This window comes from Cheilinus undulatus, linkage group 14, assembly GCF_018320785.1.
Source record: "Cheilinus undulatus linkage group 14, ASM1832078v1, whole genome shotgun sequence".
NCBI lineage: Eukaryota > Metazoa > Chordata > Actinopteri > Labriformes > Labridae > Cheilinus > Cheilinus undulatus.
This window is the reverse complement of record NC_054878.1, coordinates 25,732,050-25,750,402: the sequence shown is the minus strand read 5'-3', so window position 1 is coordinate 25,750,402 and position 18,353 is coordinate 25,732,050. Positions and strand designations below refer to the sequence as shown.

Here is an 18,353-nt window from a genome sequence, read left to right as displayed (position 1 = left end):
TGACATCAGCAACAACCTCCAGAGGGCTGGAGTGAAGGTATCACCATCTATTGTTCACAGAAGACTTCATGAACAAAAGTACAGAGGCTACACCAGAAGATGTTAACCACTCATTAGCAAGAAGAATCGGAGGGCCAGGCTGGAATTTGTCAAAAAGTACAGAGACGGGCCACAAAATTCTGGGACAAGTTTTTATGGACTGATGAGACAAAGATGAACCTTTACCAAAGTGATGGGAAGACTAAAGTTTGGAGAAAGAAAGGATCTGCTCATGGTCCTAAACATACAAGTTCATCTGTGAAACACAGTGGAGGTAATGCCATTGCTTGGGCTTGCATGGCTTCTTCTGGGACAGGCTCATTAATCTTCATTGATGATGACACATGATGGCAGCAGAAATGAACTCGGAAGTCTACAGAAACAAAGGATGCACCCAAACTGATTGGGAGATCCTTCATCATGCAGCAAGATAATTTATGATCAGAAAAAACAAATATGCATTAAAAAGCTGGAACCAAACCATATTAAACTCTGTCTTTAGATGCCACAAAAAAGGTTATCTGATTAAGAATTGTTCCAGATTAATGGATTGGTCCAGATGGTTTTAAAATAGTTTTTTTCCCCACTTTTGGAGAGCCATTCATTGGGTAATAGTGATACTGTATGTACAAAGGTGAAAGTGTAAGCCGAGTATAGGAACATAAAACTCTTGAGATGTTAATGTTTCAAAATGATTCTTTAAATAGATACAAGTATTTTATATTTATATATATATATAGGACAGCACAAAGCAAATGTTCTCCAGCCTCGTAGCTAAACATAATGACCTGCAGCAGAATTGTGCGTATTGAACATTAATCCCAACATAAAGTAACAATAAATGGTTTACATCATTAAAAAAAAAGTTTGGTTGTTTTGTACAGGTTCAGTTTAAAGTGAGTTCATGTGTCAGTTTTACTAAATGCTCATAACAGTTTATAAAAAGATAGTCTACTCAAGGAAGGCTTATTATTATTATTATCATTTTTTATAAAAGACTGAACACAAGTGACTGGTGAAGCAAGAATATACCTGAACTAGTCAGACAAGTTGTAGTTTCTTCAGACTGTTGCTCATAACAAGGACTAGCAGCAAACCAAGGAATTCTTTTAATCTTGTGTTGCCATTATAAAAACATCTTGAAATAATTTGTTGCGCTGCTGTGGAAAAGGTGGTTCAGAAGTGCCAACTAATGAGCTGGGGAGTCAGTCATGCAGCCAACTTTGCATGGAAAAGCTTTTTTGTCTCACAACTTTCATAAAAGGATGCGGCAATTACGTATCTAGTGTTTCATAAGCCCTCCTGAAATAGCATACCTATGTATGAATTACTTTAACCATTTGAACCTTTGTATGCCAGTTTTATGTCAGCATCTGTGCAATAAATGTAAATCTCTCTTTGCTGAATTAAAATGCTGCAAATAAACTAAAAATAGAAGACAAAAAGATTATTTGCTGGGGTTTAGCCAAGGCCTATTTTAGTGAATATCTGTTAATGTGATAAGTTTTAGCTCTACATGTAGTCTGAACAAAAGACAATAGAGGTTGTGTAGGCAATTTGTGCGTTTTTTTCATGTCGTGGAGCTCGCTCTCTGCAGCTGAGCTATCTTTAAAAAGAGTGCTGTGTCGACAGAAACATCACATGTCCAAAAGCAGAACTCGTGGATCTTCCACCACTGCTTTGATCTTGCGTAAGAAAGTGACTGCCTCTCTGCCATCGACAAGCCGGTGGTCGTATGTCAATGCCACGTACATCATGGGCCGGATCTCCACCTGCCGAGCACAAAGCAGTTTATTGTTGACTAGTAGCAGTGCTGTTAGAGTCAGGCATTTATAACTGGCTTTAAACATTGAGCTGCTGAAGTGGTTCTATTAGTATTTATGGACACTGAGTTCTTACCTCTCCATTGATAGCCACAGGTCGGTCGAAGATGCCGTGCATGCCCAGGATAGCCGATTGTGGGGGGTTGATGATGGGTGTACCAAACAAGGAGCCGAACACACCACCATTGCTGATGGTGAAGGTGCCTCCATCCATGTCTTCAACGGCTAGCTCATTGTTACGAGCCTAAGACACACGACACATATCAATCTCAAAACATTCCCAGTGACTTAACTTAATACAAGTCTTTATTTCACAGTGTTTTAAATATAATACAATAATGTTAGGATGTACTGTATGTTGTCAGTTTATTCACAAAGGTTTTTACCTTTTCTCCCAATGCATTAATGGCTTTCTCAATGTCAGTAAAGTTCATGGTCTCCACATTACGTATCACAGGCACAACAAGCCCCTAAGACAATTGATGTTACAGCATTGAATTGAAAGTTATCCATTAATGAACAGTAAAATATTTCCATGCAAAAGGGATTTGACCGAACTGAAAGCCTTACCTTTGGAGTTGCCACTGCAACACTGATGTCAACGTAATCTCTGTAGACGATCTCTTTGGTTGTATCATCAATGACTGAAGTAAAAAACATTTTGCAATAACATAAGGTAAAAGAAAAAAAAATCAGAATTGCCACTGTTACAAAAACAGAGCTAAATCAGCCTTTTGCCTCACCAGCATTGACAGCAGGTTGGTCAGTCAGGGCATGAGCTGCAGCCTTGACAAATGCAGACATAAAACCCAGTTTGATGGCATGCTTCTTCAGGAAAGCATCCTTATGGACCGTCCTCATCTGTTGAATGTTGCTAAAGCAAAGTTGCAGACATGTTTTAAAATGTGTTTTTAAAGTATACAGTCCTACCTAGCTTGGATATATGAAGTAAGTATGTCAAAAGCATGTCATTTTCTTCTAAGGAGCTTCTGGGGCCCACCTCATGTCCACCTCGTTGAAGGTGGTCAACATGGCGCAAGTGTTCTGAGCCTCCTTTAGCCTCTGAGCGATCCTCAGTCTCATGCGGTTCATCTTCACCTGAACAGGAGAAAAAAACGCATCTCCGTTTATTTTTTCAAAAATTTTTGGTATCCAGTTACAAAATCTTTAATATTTACACCATCGTAAACCATTCAATATACAGTACACATGTGTGATTTTATGTGTTACCCTGCTTTCTCCTCTGCTTCCTGCTGTTGGAGGAGCTGGTGCAGGACGAGCAGCAGTTGGCTTGACAGGAGAAACTATATTAAAAGGAAAAGACAGAATGTGACATAGTCAAAAACAGTGCAGGTATCACACACATACAGCATTTGTAATATATAATCATCATAAATATATGCTTTCTGCAGTACGTAGATTTTAATACTACAGCTGAGAACACACCGGGTCTGGCCGGGGCAGCCTGTGGTGGCACTGGAGGCATGGCAACAGGGGTTGAAGATGGAGGAGGAGGAGGTGGAGGTGGTGGTGGTGGTGGAGGAGCTACTGCAGCAGTTGGTGCTTCTGCAGCTTTGGCAGCGGCAGCTAAAAACAGAAGTGGTGCCTTAATTTACAAAATGGCTCGACTTGTTTAAGTTGTATCCTAATTTAATACATTTTATATTATTTTATGCATGTTGAGAAGATATTCAGTATCATATATGCCTGAATTACTTTGAATACTTCACAGTAGCTGTGTCTGTTAAACTAAGAAAAACACAAAAGCTGAGTCTTGAACTGAAAACAAAAGGTAGTTGTGTTGTTAAATTAAAGTATGTGCTTCAGTTTAAAGAAATGCATCTCTACTGGAAGATAAATAATAAAAAATCTACACTTGTGACAATTGATCTGATGGTATTTTTTTTTTTTTTTTTTTTAAAGGTTGTTTTCTTAAGTGATTAAATGACAGATGTTAAACTGAGCTAACCTCCTTTTCGAAGTTTGAAGAGCGGTGTCCCTCCTTCTACCTTCCCGCCATCAGGCACAAGCAGCTCCTCAATGATCCCAGCTGCCGGGGCAGGGACTTGCACTGAGGTCTGGAAATACAATTTCAGATTTTAGGGGTATGATTGACTCTACTTAAGACAAACATCTCAGGGTGATTTCATACCTTGTCCGTCTCAATTTCGCATACCACTTCATCTTCAGTCACTGAGTCACCCACAGCTACAGCATACACAATGAAAAGCATACAGTGAAACATCTGGGTCATCTGTGTCAGAAAAACCCAGAGAGAATGTATAAACGAATATTCTACTCACCTTTCTCCCACCTCACATCGCCCTCTGTAACAGACTCTGCGAATGCAGGCGTTTTCACTGTGACTACCTCATCTCCTGTACAAAAACAAAACAGCTTGTTATCACACAGCAGAGTCGCTGTCAATTACAGTGAGTAGTGCCGATATACATACTGTGAACAGCAGAGGTCTTGAAGTATCTGATGTGAAAGACATTCGCTGATGAGAAAAATTCACATCTACAGAGAGAAAACCAAAATAAGGATTTTTTTTAGACAAATGCAACAGTGCAAACCAGATCAAAAGGTCTAAGACACTTAGTGATCAGCTCAAGCTTTGGATAGAGTTGCTTTTTTCCTGTTACTCTACTTCCAATTAAACACCTTTTACCAAAAAAAATGACACAAAGGTTAAGAGCTCAGCTATAATACAGACTGCCGATGTTTACTTCTGATTAGAAGTCTTAAAGCATTATGGCAAGACTTTCAATAAAAACACAACAAAGAGGGAGAAAGCACTTACGACTGAGAATTCCTGTAAAGTAGTCTGCTGTGGCCAGAGATGCCTTCAGATTGAAAAAGAGAAAAGGGAGAGAAGGCAGTTACTGTTTCTCCTTTGACACTAAGAAAGCATGAGTAGATTCATCAGGAAGATGCACTTCAAAACTCATGGGCTCTTTTGACTGTTAATGTCAAGCTTTTTTTATGTAGATAGTTTTAAAATCTCATAAGAGACAACTACTGGAACTCAAATTTCTGAGCCACAGCCACCTAAACTTAGCCTGTCATTTACTGTTAAAAAAAGCTTCTGCCAGTGTAGTCAAAGCAAGAAACAACATTTGTGTTTATGGCAGTTTGAGACTGCAATTTTAAAATCAATACTAAAATGGGGCTCACTAATTATGGTAGATTTAGGGAAATGTATGTATGTATGAAAACTTCAACTACTAATAGTTACTCTTGGGGGTACAGCACTGTCTTACATCCTGCCAGACACATTTACCCTATCTGCTTTGGAAGATCTACTCAAAAACTTTACTGAAGTGACAACCCTGCATTTTCAGACTCTAATGAGTCCTCAAATTGAGGAGAAAGTCAAGTTGACTTAGTGTAAAGCACTCTTACCTGATACACTTTGCCGCACAAGCACATTATTGGCCTGAAAAGACAAAGATGATGTGGACACAGAAAAGAAGAAAATGGATAATCAAAAACTTGCGTTGCAATGTTTGTAATCTAAATAAACAATTTACTTTATTATTTGTGGGAGCTAGAAAATTGCAAATTAATTTGTGGACTTACACCCTTTCAAATTTTCAACATATTCAGCTCCAATATCTTGTTTTGCCTGACCAACTGTCCAAAAACACTTAAATACTAAATTTCATAATCCAAACAGTGATCCAGTAAACAACATTTCACTGCCAGAGTCAAACCTCTGAATTTTCTGTTGAGTACAAACACAAGCTGCTCCATTTGTGCTGCTCTGCTGTGTGTTATGAGTCATGTGTGTGGGGTTTTTTGAGGGTAAGGCCTCCGGTAAAGAAGCCTGTCTAGTTCTGGCGGCTTTTCCACTGATGTTTGTTTGCTGAAGCCAGTTCTGACCTCTGACACAAAGCTACTGATGTGAGATACCAGAGGAGGGTGGAGTAGTCTGAAATGGAAAAAAAAAGGTATGAAGAAGATGACAATCTGTGCATGCAGGGAGCTATGAAGTTACAAGAGCTTTCTTTGAGCTTACAAGAGATTTGTGTTGATCATGTAGTGTAAAAGGCTGTGGTTTAACATGGCATTCACTGATGAGTCACAGGCATTTTAGTATAATTCTAACCCGTCTTGCTGACATTACTTTTGTTTTCTGCCTCCCTCTAGATGGATTTTATAAGTATTTGACAATACACAGTTACCAGCCAGTAAAGGACATTTACAGTAACAGAGTGATGACAGTATAAAAGATTGCTCTGCAATAAAACCTACCCCTCTTTATCTAGAGCTGATATTTAAGCAAACAAACAAAACATTTCCTGATCCCAGCTCTTCAAATCAAATGCATATATTTTGAGTAAATTAAGCACAGTCATGGTAGAGGGTGTGCTGTTCAATCATAGGCACAGACTGCAGACTGAGAAGATCATCAGAGCTGTGTTATTCATAACAACAGCTTGGCCTCCAGAGTGACTCTGCTCTAATAACAGCTTTACTAGAAACACATGTCAGTCTACAAATGATAAGCAACACTAACAATTTCTGCACTCTTGCTACTTTGCGGTATACTTAAAGCTAAAAGTCCCTGAGCAGTAGTACTAAGTCAGTACTTATTAAATACATCCAATTTGGTAACTCAGGACAATTTAGCCCTCGTTATATGGCTGATATGGGTAACTCTGCTCGATCTCATGCAGTTTAATTAGCATCAGGACCCCCCCCCCCAAAAAAAAATTGTTTCAGCTGTTTTTAACAAATCATTCAGAAGGATGTTGTGGTTCTGCTCAACTACTGTGTCATACAACAAGGGATTTCTGTTTTTTTTGCCTTTCCCCCCAAAAATTCAAAGGCATGCACATCCCAAAGGGTTAAGTACTGGGTGTCGAACCACGAAGAGTTACAAGAAAAACAGAAAAATAAGTCCACACACCAGAAGCTGCTCTAAAACGTGTTTAATGAAGATTACCAACACATATGTGACATTTCAGGCCCTAGCCCTTCATAAGACATCATGTTTGATGAAGGACTAGGGCCTGAAATGTCACATAAGTGGTGATGATCTTCATTAAACATGCTTCATAGAAGCTTCTGGTGTGCAGACTTGTTTTTCTGTTTTGCCTGTTTTTTGCCTTTCCCAGTTGGGATTGAAAGAATTACCCCCATATCAACACTAGCTTACCTGCATGTTAAATGGCTACAGGGGGGGTATACTTAACAAAACAAGGAAACACCAATGACCACATAGCAAGAGAGTCTACATTGTTTTCATAAATGAAACATCTACAACACATTTTAGTTTTATTTTCTTTCAATCTCTTGTTCATAGTTTTGTGATAAGTAACATATATACTGTATGTATATTATTTACACAGGTATATTATAGTATACTTTGTATGTTCATCACTGTTGCTCTTTACATTATTAAGACCATGTTAGATATAAAACAAGACAAAAAACATTATATTCTGCAATGAGTATTGGCTACATTAATTCTGCAGCACACTACACACACAAAAAAATCCCTTTTCAAAGAAGGGTAGACTTTCAAATTGAAGTAATTTCTTCTAACTTTGCCAATGTGAACAAATTGGCTGTAATTATGGACGGAAATGTTCATATCTGCCAACACTGATAATTTACTATAAAAGCAATTACCTGCTGGTACCAGTAATATAGCCATAACTTTCAGCATCCCTAAATACAAATAATATATTTAAAAAATACTAGCACAGAGAGTTTAATTTATTATTAAAGCACATAGACGGGCTTTGGTTCATTAACATTATTTGCTCTGTGGTGAGAAACAGTGAGAGGTGCAGTTAAACTCTGAGGGGACGCATACATTTAGCTGTCATGATCATGTTTCAGCTTCATTACCTGTTTAAAGATAGCTGAACTTGTGAGGGCAGTGACATGCTATCCTTCTACAACACACACATGTCCAACAGTAATATGACGTGTGCTATTTTTGTCCAGCACACAACCATGACTGTCAAACACATGGCAACAATAGTGTATCTCCGCTTGTCAGTGCTTCATTTTAGTGTATAGATGAGACAGTTTACATGAGGCATGACTACTTGTTTGATTGATTCAACATATTTCAATGTTTACACGCTAGCTGAGCTAAATTATGTGCTAGGACTCTTTAAAAAAACACGTTTCCTTTACTATATGTATAGTTAAAGTGATATTGTTATCACTTCTTCCAAAACCTGAGCCAAATTCCCTCCCCTGAAGCTTTTAGTCTGACTGTCCTTGGTAGGCGAGGCCCTGCTGTATAAGCTATGTCTGTCCCGGGCTAGCTAACAGCTAGTTAGCTGGGTCTTTTTAATTAGCGGGAGCAGTTCAGAGCTGATGTTCAGCCTTTTTTCTGGGATCTCCCTCCAACCTACCTGGCTCACCGCAGACAGAGAACGACCAAGCGTCCGGTATGCACATCTGGACCGCGATAACATAGCGCTTGCTCGCGGTTGGGTCCCTTGCTGGAGGAGCGGCACGGAAGCTCGCGCTGAACCCTGGCGCGAGGGCGGGTCGAGTGGGAGGAACCATTGCGGCTGCACGGAAGGGGGAGGTCTGGGGTAATGTGTGGTGAAAGTTAGGATTAAAAAAAATTAAAACGTGTGTAGGCAACAAATAGGCGATGAAAGCGAGCATTATCACAGTATACTTGAGTTTAAAAATGAATGCAAACAGCTATTAGTATGTCAAAATAAATGGACTGTACCATGTATTTCAAGTCATATCCGTACTATTTAATCCTACGAATTTCCCTACAGGCCTACTCATACTGTTCTAGAGGGATTTTAAACAAAGTATTGGGAATTTATGACTCAGTCTAATTAGGGTGGATTGTCCGTTAAAAGAAAAAAAAGCAATATAACGTTACCATGTTTAGGTAGGGATGGGGTATGTTGGATATTAGGCCACACCTCCTTTTTTGGAGGGGCTCTCAGCTGGACCAGCACAAATATTTAAGCCCCCTTTGCAACTTCCAGACCACAGCCTCCTTTGATCAGTAGGCAGGTGAGAAATTCAATTTAGTAATGCTTTTTGCTATTTTCTTCCTAAAATTTAAGAAGATTAAAATGGTTATCTTAAATCACAGTTGCATCTAAAGTTATTTAGATTATGTAAACTTAATGTGGTTAACTATTTAACTTCTACTTATTGCTGTAATATTTAAATGACTTTCTGTTTACTTAAAGAATAAGGCTACAGGGCTATAGTTGTTTTTTTTTTCACATTTACAGTGTTTGTGCAAATAGCCAAGTATTATAAAGGCATCTTGATTTAACCTCAAAGAATTACATGATATTGTTATTTTTTTTCTACAATAGCTGCATGCATTGATAATAATAATCAATATTTTTCTATTCACAGTTTTATTAAAGTGCTTAGAGTAAAGGTATGTATTACTCTAGCAACATTTGCCCTGGTGGCCGCACTGCAGAGCATCTCTCCAGTCTTCAACCTGACCTTTCTTTGACAGACAGACAGCAGATCAAAATGTTTCATGAGCAAACTTGTTACAGCAGCAGTGATGCCTGTTCAATGGTGACCTGTTCCAGTCAGCAGGAGCTCAATCTCGCCAGAGACAATGGACACGTATCCACAAAAAGGCACCCATCTGATGCATCCAGCTCTTGTGGTCACCCTGACTGGTACTACAACAGCGGTCATCGAGCAAAGCGGGCCAGAGTGGAGAGCATTATCAAAGGCATGGTCACCTCTCCGGGGATGCAGCACACAGACTTGATGACAAACCAGTATGTGGAGTCTGGCAGCACAGAGGAGAATGAAAGGATTCAAGAACTGCCTCTACATCAGGGAGGAAGTAGATCTGACGGTGTGATCCACAGCCAGAAAACACAAGAACACCCTGAGAGTCAGCTCAAAACAAGGTTTGTCAGCATGGATGCAGTAAACGACACATCAGGCATCAATAGAGAAGAGCAATATCTCACCTGGAAAGATTCTCTTGAAACTACACCGGGAAATGAATCCATGGGCTCATTTAATGAGCTTGAAAGCAGCTCAAGAAAGTTACAGGGATGGAAGAAAGTGAAGCTGATGAGCTACTTCCAATCCAAACCTGAGAGAATGAAATTAATATCAGATGTTTTAAAGTACGAACTTTCCAGAGCTGTCAGCAGGAGCGTGGACTCAATTTTCAAAAGCATGCCGCTTCTTCAGACATCGGCAATTGATGGAGGGAATTTACAGACTGATCTCCATCTTTATCCAACAGGATGCAAAGATAATAACCCGGGCCTTATGTGTAATGGAAATGCAGAGATGCCAATTCAGGATACTCAGACAGAAGCTTTGTCTCTGGTTGTACCAAAGCCTCGACTACAGAGGGACATGTTCCCCCATCTGTCAAAATCAAGAGGCCACTATAATCCCAAAACTCTGGTCCCTTTGAGTAAAGACTCTGTTCTGCATGAGGAAGAGCTGTCTGAGGAGACTACCCACCATCATGCTCTACATAGCTTACAGGATGAAGTTGGTCCAGTAAAGTTTGAGAAGTTTAACACGCATTGGAATTCAGTCAAAGTGAGATCAAAGGTTAACTCTAGATCTGTCAGAAAACCTCATACCCACACTGTGTCAGTTGATCCTCTGTTTTTAGAAAGTTTGTCTCTCCCTCATGTGAAGATTGAGTCAGATAGGCTGGTGAAGAATCAGCTGTACATGCCGAATGTATCCTTTACAATGTAAAATTTTAGAATGTTGTTTTATTTTTAAAGTTATACTTTTTTTTCCCAAAAAACTCTTCATCCACCCCGTATGCTATGGTGTATACTATAAAGTAAATCTGATTACAACCATGGACCTTAACAACCTAGAGTACTCCTTTGGATCTCATTAGCTGAAGCAAATTAAGCTTTATTTGGTATATATTTTTTGTTAGAAAGAATTGTTTCCAACCTTGAAAACTAAGAAGAGTTAATGTGGGTATGAATTTGATTCACCCTTAACACTGCTGCATTTAGGAGGGTCTCACCACGAGCCATCTGAAGAAAGCAAAGCTCATGTTCTTCTACACCCGTTATCCAAGCTCCATGGTGCTGAAGATGTGCTTCCATGATGTGCAGGTGAGAAAAACATTGAAATGTTGAGCATGTGTGCAGTGTTTCCATTTGCATGAGTGCAGACTTTTTTTCTTGAAAAGGAGTAATTTGTATTTAAAGAGTGCAAGTTTTACAGTTCAAATGTTTATCTAGGCATTTCAAGGAAAATTTACTTCCAAAATGTATCTGTCACTGTGATATAAAGACAGATCAAGTTAGGATTATACTGTGTTTTTGCCAATGGCATCATGAATCAAGCAAACAGATTAAGGCTATAACTATGCAACACTAAAAAGAAAAACGAGTCAAAACAACAAAGATTTTATACAAAATAAATTTATTCACATTTTATTTCTTTAAGTATTAAACATTTTCCTTTAAACATTTTTGGAGCTTCTCCTGTAAATATACATTTCTGACAGTGCATCATGTAGCACACACCTGGTTCTTCTTCACACTCACCTGTATTTCTGTCTCCTCTTCAGTTCACGCGCTGCATTACCTCTCAGCTCATCAAGTGGTTCAGTAACTTCAGGGAGTTTTTCTACATCCAGATGGAGAAGTTTGCCCGTCACGCTCTCGTAGAAGGATCGACCGACGTGAGGGGTCTGACTGTGGAGAGAGAATCAGAACTTTTTAGAACTCTGAATACACACTACAACAAAGCCAACGACTTCAACGTAAGTCAGACTACTCAGTTTTTTTGTTAAAGTGCAGAATACTGAGGCAGTTTTACTAAAGGTTAACAATAATTTATGCTGTGTTCCAGAATTGAAGCCTTAGGTGAGGTAATTTTAGTCCCCTTTTTTTGATAATTTGCACTCCCACATATGATTTATTTGCTTTTATGTACTTGTGTGCTACTTTATATGGCTTACAAGCTGAAACCTCATGTTAACTAAGTGGACGAAACACTGAAGAAGGAGGGTTCCCACTTGACAACCCTGGTGGAGTTCAGGTTTCTTACTATCCATCAGTCTGCACGGTTGACTTGTGGAGGCAAACAGTATTGGATTAGGGATTTCTTCACTGAGCGTTGACCTCTTTATAGAGCACAAGTATCTTGTGTTTTATTCAGAATTATCACTGAAGATTTGAAAAAAAAATCCACAAGGGTACATTGCTTTAGGAGACAATCGATAAAAGTGATTCTAGTATTTTTTAGATAACAGTTTAAACGTGATGGTAAAGTGTGAATGTATTTAGTATCATTCAAATTGAAAACTTTAATGTATCAGGTGGGTAATATTTGATGTTATTTTTTCTGCATAAAATATTTTCTAAAAATGTCTAACATGTATATTTAATTGGATAATGTAAAACGTTTATAACAGGTGTTTCTACTGTTTAAAAACTCAAACATATTGTAAAAAAGTCCTCACACTTGTACATACTGTAGTGTATGGGAAGAAATGACACATTGAAAGTCTTTCAGAACACAATGGTTAGTTATAGTAAATAAACATTAAAAGATATGTCTGTTATGCTTAAAAGACCATGAGATACTGCATTATCACTCTCTAAAAGATAAGGGGTATTTATGTGCATTGAGAGGCACTGCTTGAGAATATTCCACCTAATCTTATAAGATAATGCAGAGTTCATACTGACCTCTCTGTGCTGTCATACCACAGATTGTCAGTCACCAGCTTTGATTACTGCTTATCTACATACAATGCAAAGTCTTTAAAATGAAAGCCTAAACACTAAAAACCTGTCAGGTAACAAGAAACTAAAAAGTTTGTACGTTACCAGTTCATGTGGAATAAAGATGAAAAAAATAAAGATGTGCTGCTAAAATAGTGGGAAATGCTGTTATATAGAACACAACTACTCAGTAATAAATGTGGTAATCTATGACTTTGCATACTACAAAGGAGCAAGCAGTGGAGCTGGTGGATTTATTTGTCATGAGTTTAAATATTAATGAATTTTTGTGTCACAGATGATATTCAAATAAAAAGCAACAGAAGGTTATTGGGATAGGTTAAAATGAAGCTTTCAGGTTATGATTTAAAGTATGCAGTCAGAGGAATTTACTTCTTATAGGTCATAACTAAATACTGAAAGCAAAGTAGCAAAGACTTTATGCACTGCTTTATTTCTTATAACTGAATTTAAATGATTAAACTGGTAATGATCCCAGAGAACAGAGTCCAGAGTGGTGAGAGAACGTTACAGTAAAAGTAAGAATTTCCATAAATACCAATTAAATATTGGAACAAGATCACTTTTAGGTATTTAAATGAACGGATTGCAAACAATGACCAACAAAAGAAATTAACTGTGATTTATGAAAAAAGAAAAAGAAGACTGGTAGTGGTTGGTGTAGTTTATCGACTGCACTCAAGTTAACATATTTATTCTTCTGACCACTCACAGCACTTTATCATTTCAAAGTCAAATTCAGTCCATTCACACACTCACAGATGGCAAAAGGTACTGTACCAAGTGCCAAGCTGTCAATCAGGATCTAATTTAATCACATTCATTCAAACTTGATCACAAACGCCAATACTACAGATTAAAGATGAGCCAAGCTCAACTTCGACTTCTAGCACCTAGAGGTGCCAAGTTTTTGTGCTCTGTGAAAAAAGGCATTTTAGATAACAATAAGTGAGGAATAGGAATAGCCTGTGTATGAATTACACAAGCACTACCAATGTATTCTCCCATCATCTGGAGGGCACATACTTTAGAGTGATTCATTAAACATTTTAATACCATGGTTGCAATGAATAGGCCCAATGTTATTTTAGGCTTCAATGTTGTCATGATGAATTTCTCTCGGGTGGGGTAAGAGGAAGAAAGAAAGCAAACATAAAAGGAAGCAGAGGTTTGAGTACATAAACATTGTTGCTGAATAGTTGGATGTGCGCTGTGGTGTGCCCTGAGCTGCTTTGTCTTTCTTGACTCTTAACAGACAAAGCAACTGAGGGCAGACGGTAATGATATGCTTGTTGAATGTAACAAAACTGTGACGGAAAACAATCAGCAGCCCTGCCAGAAAGTTTATGTCTGAATTTGTTATTTTGACTAAAAAGAGGTTTGTACAGGACTCTGCTTTGCTTTACTGGAAGTTTTACTTTGCTGATATACTACAGCTCATGACAGGCTGCATCTGGTAAAACATTTTGGAAGAAATGTTTATGCACAGATCAAGCAAGAGAGAACATTTAAGATGAAACCATCTTTAATTTTCAAACCCCCTCTGAAAACCCATGTTATTCTAACCCGACACGCCAGATGGCATCCATCTGGATTTGCCAATGAGAAACACGGAAATGGGCGTATCCATCTGCTTTGCAAGGTAAATGTTATTCAAGAAAAAACACAAACAGAAACTTGGCAAATATGGAATAAAATTGTTTGCTGTTTTTTGTTTGTTTCTTGATCTTGTCAAAAATGTTTAAATTTTTTAAAACTTTGTCGAACATAAACAAACCCAGCAGTATTGCAGACTTTGTTCATGAAACTGAAATTGAAAGTACATGCTAAATGTGTTTCTCCATTGATAAAATAACTTTGAGTACTTCAATGGGTGGCATTCACAAGTGTCCCGCATAGATCTTTCATTACACCCTGGTATCTTCTAAGTTTTGGCTGTACTTAAGGGTCGGGCAATTAATTGCACATTAGCTTAAATCGCAATATGACCTGCTGCAATTTTCAAATCGCAGAAGTTGTATTATTTCTTCAACTTGAAATGTGTCAAAATACCAGTTTAAAAAAAAAAAATCAATTTTTTTGCAGCGGCAGAGATTGTATGCAAACATTCAAGTGTTCTTTTTTTTTTAAAATAACGGTTTCCTCTTTGTGTTTTATATGTTTTTCTTAAGTGAGTGAGTGAGTGAGTGACATAAAAATGATAATGCCCTTAAAGATAACAAATGACATGACATTTGCAATACAAGCAAAAATAGTCAGCTCAATTTATCTAAAACTGATAAAGTCTAGCATTACTTCATGAAAGTCATGCCCCAGCTGCAATCTGCTGGTAGCCAGCCTCACCTCCCCCAACCCAGCCGCCTCCTTTATAGCTTAAAGCTTGTTGCAACCTCATGTTCAGATTCATGCTACTGTGGATTAATTGCTTCAGAAATAATTTCATTGTTTTCAATACACATGGTCTTATTTATGGAATTATTTATTGCTTGAATTTGTCAAAAAATACATAAGATTAACCTAAAAATAATCGCATATTGAATCGCAATTGCAATATTTGGGAATAAAACTGCAATTAGATTATTTTTGCAAATCGTTCAGCCCTACTTAAGGCAAACATCGAAGACACCCATAGAAGCGTGTGAACTTTTGGGTTTCATTGTAAAAATAAAAAGTAAATTTAAGGGTTGTTTATTAAATGTGCATTGTTTTGAAAAAATGATCATGAACAACTTTGAGATTTTTGTAACTATACATTTTGAGTCTTGTCTGTAGAATAATAGGTATGAAATTGAGACAACCAGTCACACTCTCATGCACTTAAAGTGGCTATTTAGAATTACAGATGATCCTAACCCACGCATGCATGCACACAAAAAACCTGCAAACACCACCCAAGAAGAATCCTGTGAGAAGAGAACATTAAGAACTGCACCCTTACTTACCATAATCTGCATGATCTTACTTTGTATCAAACAGTGATTATCTAAGAATTTTACCCAAACAAAAATAAGAGTATGAACAGTTTGGGTGTTAAAGGCTTTATTATAAATATTAAAATCTTCTCATGTGGATTCACAGGTCCCTGACAGATTCCTGGAAGTTGCAGAAATTACATTACGAGAATTTTTCATCGCCATTTCATTGGGAAAAGATTGCGACCCATCGTGGAAGAAAGCAATCTACAAAGTGATCTGTAAACTGGACAGTGATGTACCAACAGAGTTCAAACACCATCACTCTGGATGAGAACAAGCCAGGAGACTTCATGTGCCACAGTGGTTACTCTCACAAAGTGGACTTACTCATGCTTAGTAGAGAATTTTTGCTTATACTGAAGAGCAGAAAATAAGGTAAAACAGGTGAGTAAAATAGGAGGTGCATGCCTGCACATTTCCAAACACATGCCAGAGACATGGCTGAGTTATTAAATGCATTATTGTTGCATAGGAAGGTAGCTTGAAATACATGTATTTTGCTATACCAGCCATTTCGTATAGCAAAAACACTTGTGATGTTGACTCTTGGTGAAATGTCTTCACGGTGGATTGAACCCGTTTTCTGCTTATTTAGAGGAAATAACTTATTTAAACTGAATACGAAAAAATGAAATACAAGCATGGTAACAAGTTTAATAATAGACAGGCAATGTACTGAAGCAGTTATAGTTACATGCTTGGTTTTAATGGTTACAAACTTTGTTGTCAGCTGGATTTCTCTTCCATACTCACCATTTTGATCCATCCACACACTTCCGAATGTTTCTCTTTGACTGGCTCCCTCATTGATAAATCCACAGTTTTATCCAGCGATGGTTTTCAGTGTTCATTCAGAGTTGATGATCTGCTTTGTCTCCAGTAACAGAGAAAGATTTCTTGTGCAGGAACTTCTTCTCTTTTCAACTGCAAAGTTTTGAAATTCTGTATTCATTTCATAAAGTAGCCAAACATGCTAACATCGCAATAACAACAACAGACTGATTTTATCCCATTGTTTACTTTCAGGTTTTTCACGTTTTTAACTGCAGCCAGTTAGCTGTTTTCACCCTAAAAAAAAAAAACAAACAAAATCTACACTTTAAAGAAAAAAAAATTGTAATTTTTGTCATAAATTAGCCATTAAAAAAAAATGAAACCGCCTCAGCTTATTTACTGTGTAAACAACAGCTCATGGTGAAATATTTCAGCACCATTTAAGGCGTCCCACTCAATAAAGAACAACAACCGACATCATGGAATCTCTACACCATGGAGGTCCACATTCATTTAGTTTAAATGCCAGAGGCCCAAATTTTCAAACTGTGAGACAGTCTTAATTACACAGTAAATATTACCAGTACAATACTTATAATCCAACAAGATCATATATCCCTTATCAGATTTAATCATGCCAACACTGACGCTGCTGAAATAAAGCCAATTTACTGTGCTTTTTCAGTGAAATAAACAGAGCATTTACAAGTTATATAAGTATATTTTACTTTTTTAAAAATGCATGTAGTCATGCTTTATAATACTTTACAGAAACAGCTAAAGACAGTATGTGTACTAATCTACAAGTGAAAAAAAGCAGAGGCCAAAGATAACTGTGCTCAAATTCCTTGTTTTTGAAAATGTACTGGTAATCAAACGATTCTGATTCTGCCCCATTTTTTATATTGTGTTTGGTTTGGGTTATTTGCGTGATGTTGTACTGGCAGTTTAGGCAGAAAGATCATGAAAGATTTTCTACATGTTAACAGTTTATTCATATCTACAATTCGGTTTTGACCTACAGGGCAGAAGTGAGCGGTTCGTAGCCCAAAGGCCTACAGTTGTCCACCCCTGCTCTGTGCTGAACCCTGTCTTTGAACATCACCAAGGATAAAACATGCCAGTTAGCTAGAGTTCGTCCTATTTTTGGTATAATAAACAGTACACTTATAAAATAATCTGGTCCATGTCGCTATTTTCCATGGGTCTTTAGGTGGCCTTTGTAAGTTTCATATGATAAAGCCACCAAGATTAGCTTTATCCAAATGGCTGGGATTTTAATTATTTTTGAAAAAGATGGAAAGCCACAGAGCTGGTTGTCCAAAAGGAATCACAGTGTATGATTACAATGTTATATGTCATTTACAATCACAGTAGAATTCACTGCAAAGGAGAGGGCCCATGACAACATATGGTTGATCCAGCATTTCTATGTAAACTTCTATCGGCCAAAATCAATACATTTTTAGTGACCGTAAAAAGCCATAGTTGAGAGGCTCAGATGGCCAAGTGGTTATGGCACGGGCAGTTCAAGTCTGGCCTGTGGCTCCTTTCCTGCATGTCTCTCCCCCACTCATCACTGAGGGATGTTTCATCGCTGTTTCCAACATTATCCACTGTCCTCATCTATAAATGAAGGCATAAGATGCCCTTTATCTCTGGTGCTTGTGCTGCTCTTTTGCACCATTATTGTCTACAAGCTTAACTACCTAGTAAGTAATCTATAAAAGAAAAAACATTATTTATGTTTATTCTCTATAGGGTAAAGATTTTTTTTAAATATTATAATATGAATAAGTGATTACAGAAAACATACCTGCTTAATCCAAAAAATGCAACATTTGTAGAAATTACCTTTAAATGTAAAATGTGGAATGCAAAGAGAGCATAAAAATAAGCTTAACAATAATGTTCTGATGAAAGGCCCCTATAAGCCTGAATATTGTTTTAAAAATAAAGTTATTACACATAATGAGTACATAAACTATAGAAAATGCCGTGACACTTAAACC

General features: G+C 37.6%; 2 protein-coding genes across 2 annotated transcripts; one reads left to right on the top strand and one right to left on the bottom strand.

Annotated features, from left to right (window-relative positions):
• Nucleotides 1–386: 386 nt before the first annotated feature.
• LOC121521859 (dihydrolipoyllysine-residue succinyltransferase component of 2-oxoglutarate dehydrogenase complex, mitochondrial-like) lies at nucleotides 387–8,370 on the bottom strand. Its single transcript, XM_041806035.1, has 15 exons — nucleotides 8,243–8,370; nucleotides 5,268–5,301; nucleotides 4,666–4,708; nucleotides 4,318–4,382; nucleotides 4,166–4,240; nucleotides 4,015–4,070; nucleotides 3,832–3,940; nucleotides 3,309–3,449; nucleotides 3,093–3,166; nucleotides 2,863–2,960; nucleotides 2,606–2,736; nucleotides 2,433–2,506; nucleotides 2,249–2,332; nucleotides 1,939–2,106; nucleotides 387–1,811 (listed from the first exon to the last, which is right to left on the bottom strand). Exons 1-15 carry the CDS (start codon nucleotides 8,303–8,305, stop codon nucleotides 1,677–1,679), a joined length of 1,350 nt encoding a protein of 449 aa, XP_041661969.1. The 5' UTR covers nucleotides 8,306–8,370; the 3' UTR covers nucleotides 387–1,676.
• A 381-nt stretch (nucleotides 8,371–8,751) lies between these two features.
• Nucleotides 8,752–15,961, top strand: LOC121521147 (prospero homeobox protein 1-like). The gene is made up of 6 exons (XM_041804900.1): nucleotides 8,752–8,756; nucleotides 8,846–8,873; nucleotides 9,249–10,553; nucleotides 10,847–10,948; nucleotides 11,410–11,604; nucleotides 15,671–15,961. The coding sequence occupies exons 1-6, from the start codon at nucleotides 8,752–8,754 to the stop codon at nucleotides 15,836–15,838; spliced, it is 1,803 nt and encodes a 600-aa protein (XP_041660834.1). The 3' UTR covers nucleotides 15,839–15,961.
• The last annotated feature ends 2,392 nt before the right edge of the window (nucleotides 15,962–18,353 follow it).

Excerpts from the sequence above, each read along its gene's own strand:
- LOC121521859 (XM_041806035.1), bottom strand. The coding sequence starts at position 8,305 with ATGTTATCGCGGTCCAGATGTGCATACCGGACGCTTGGTCGTTCTCTG. Across the intron at positions 3,167-3,308 it reads GGCTGCCCCGGCCAGACCCG|TTTCTCCTGTCAAGCCAACT; the intron begins GTGTGTTCTCAG and ends CTTTTAATATAG. Across the intron at positions 2,507-2,605 it reads CCAACCTGCTGTCAATGCTG|TCATTGATGATACAACCAAA; the intron begins GTGAGGCAAAAG and ends TTTTTACTTCAG.
- LOC121521147 (XM_041804900.1), top strand. Across the intron at positions 8,874-9,248 it reads CTCCTTTGATCAGTAGGCAG|AGTAAAGGTATGTATTACTC; the intron begins GTGAGAAATTCA and ends TAAAGTGCTTAG. Across the intron at positions 11,605-15,670 it reads ACAAAGCCAACGACTTCAAC|GTCCCTGACAGATTCCTGGA; the intron begins GTAAGTCAGACT and ends GTGGATTCACAG.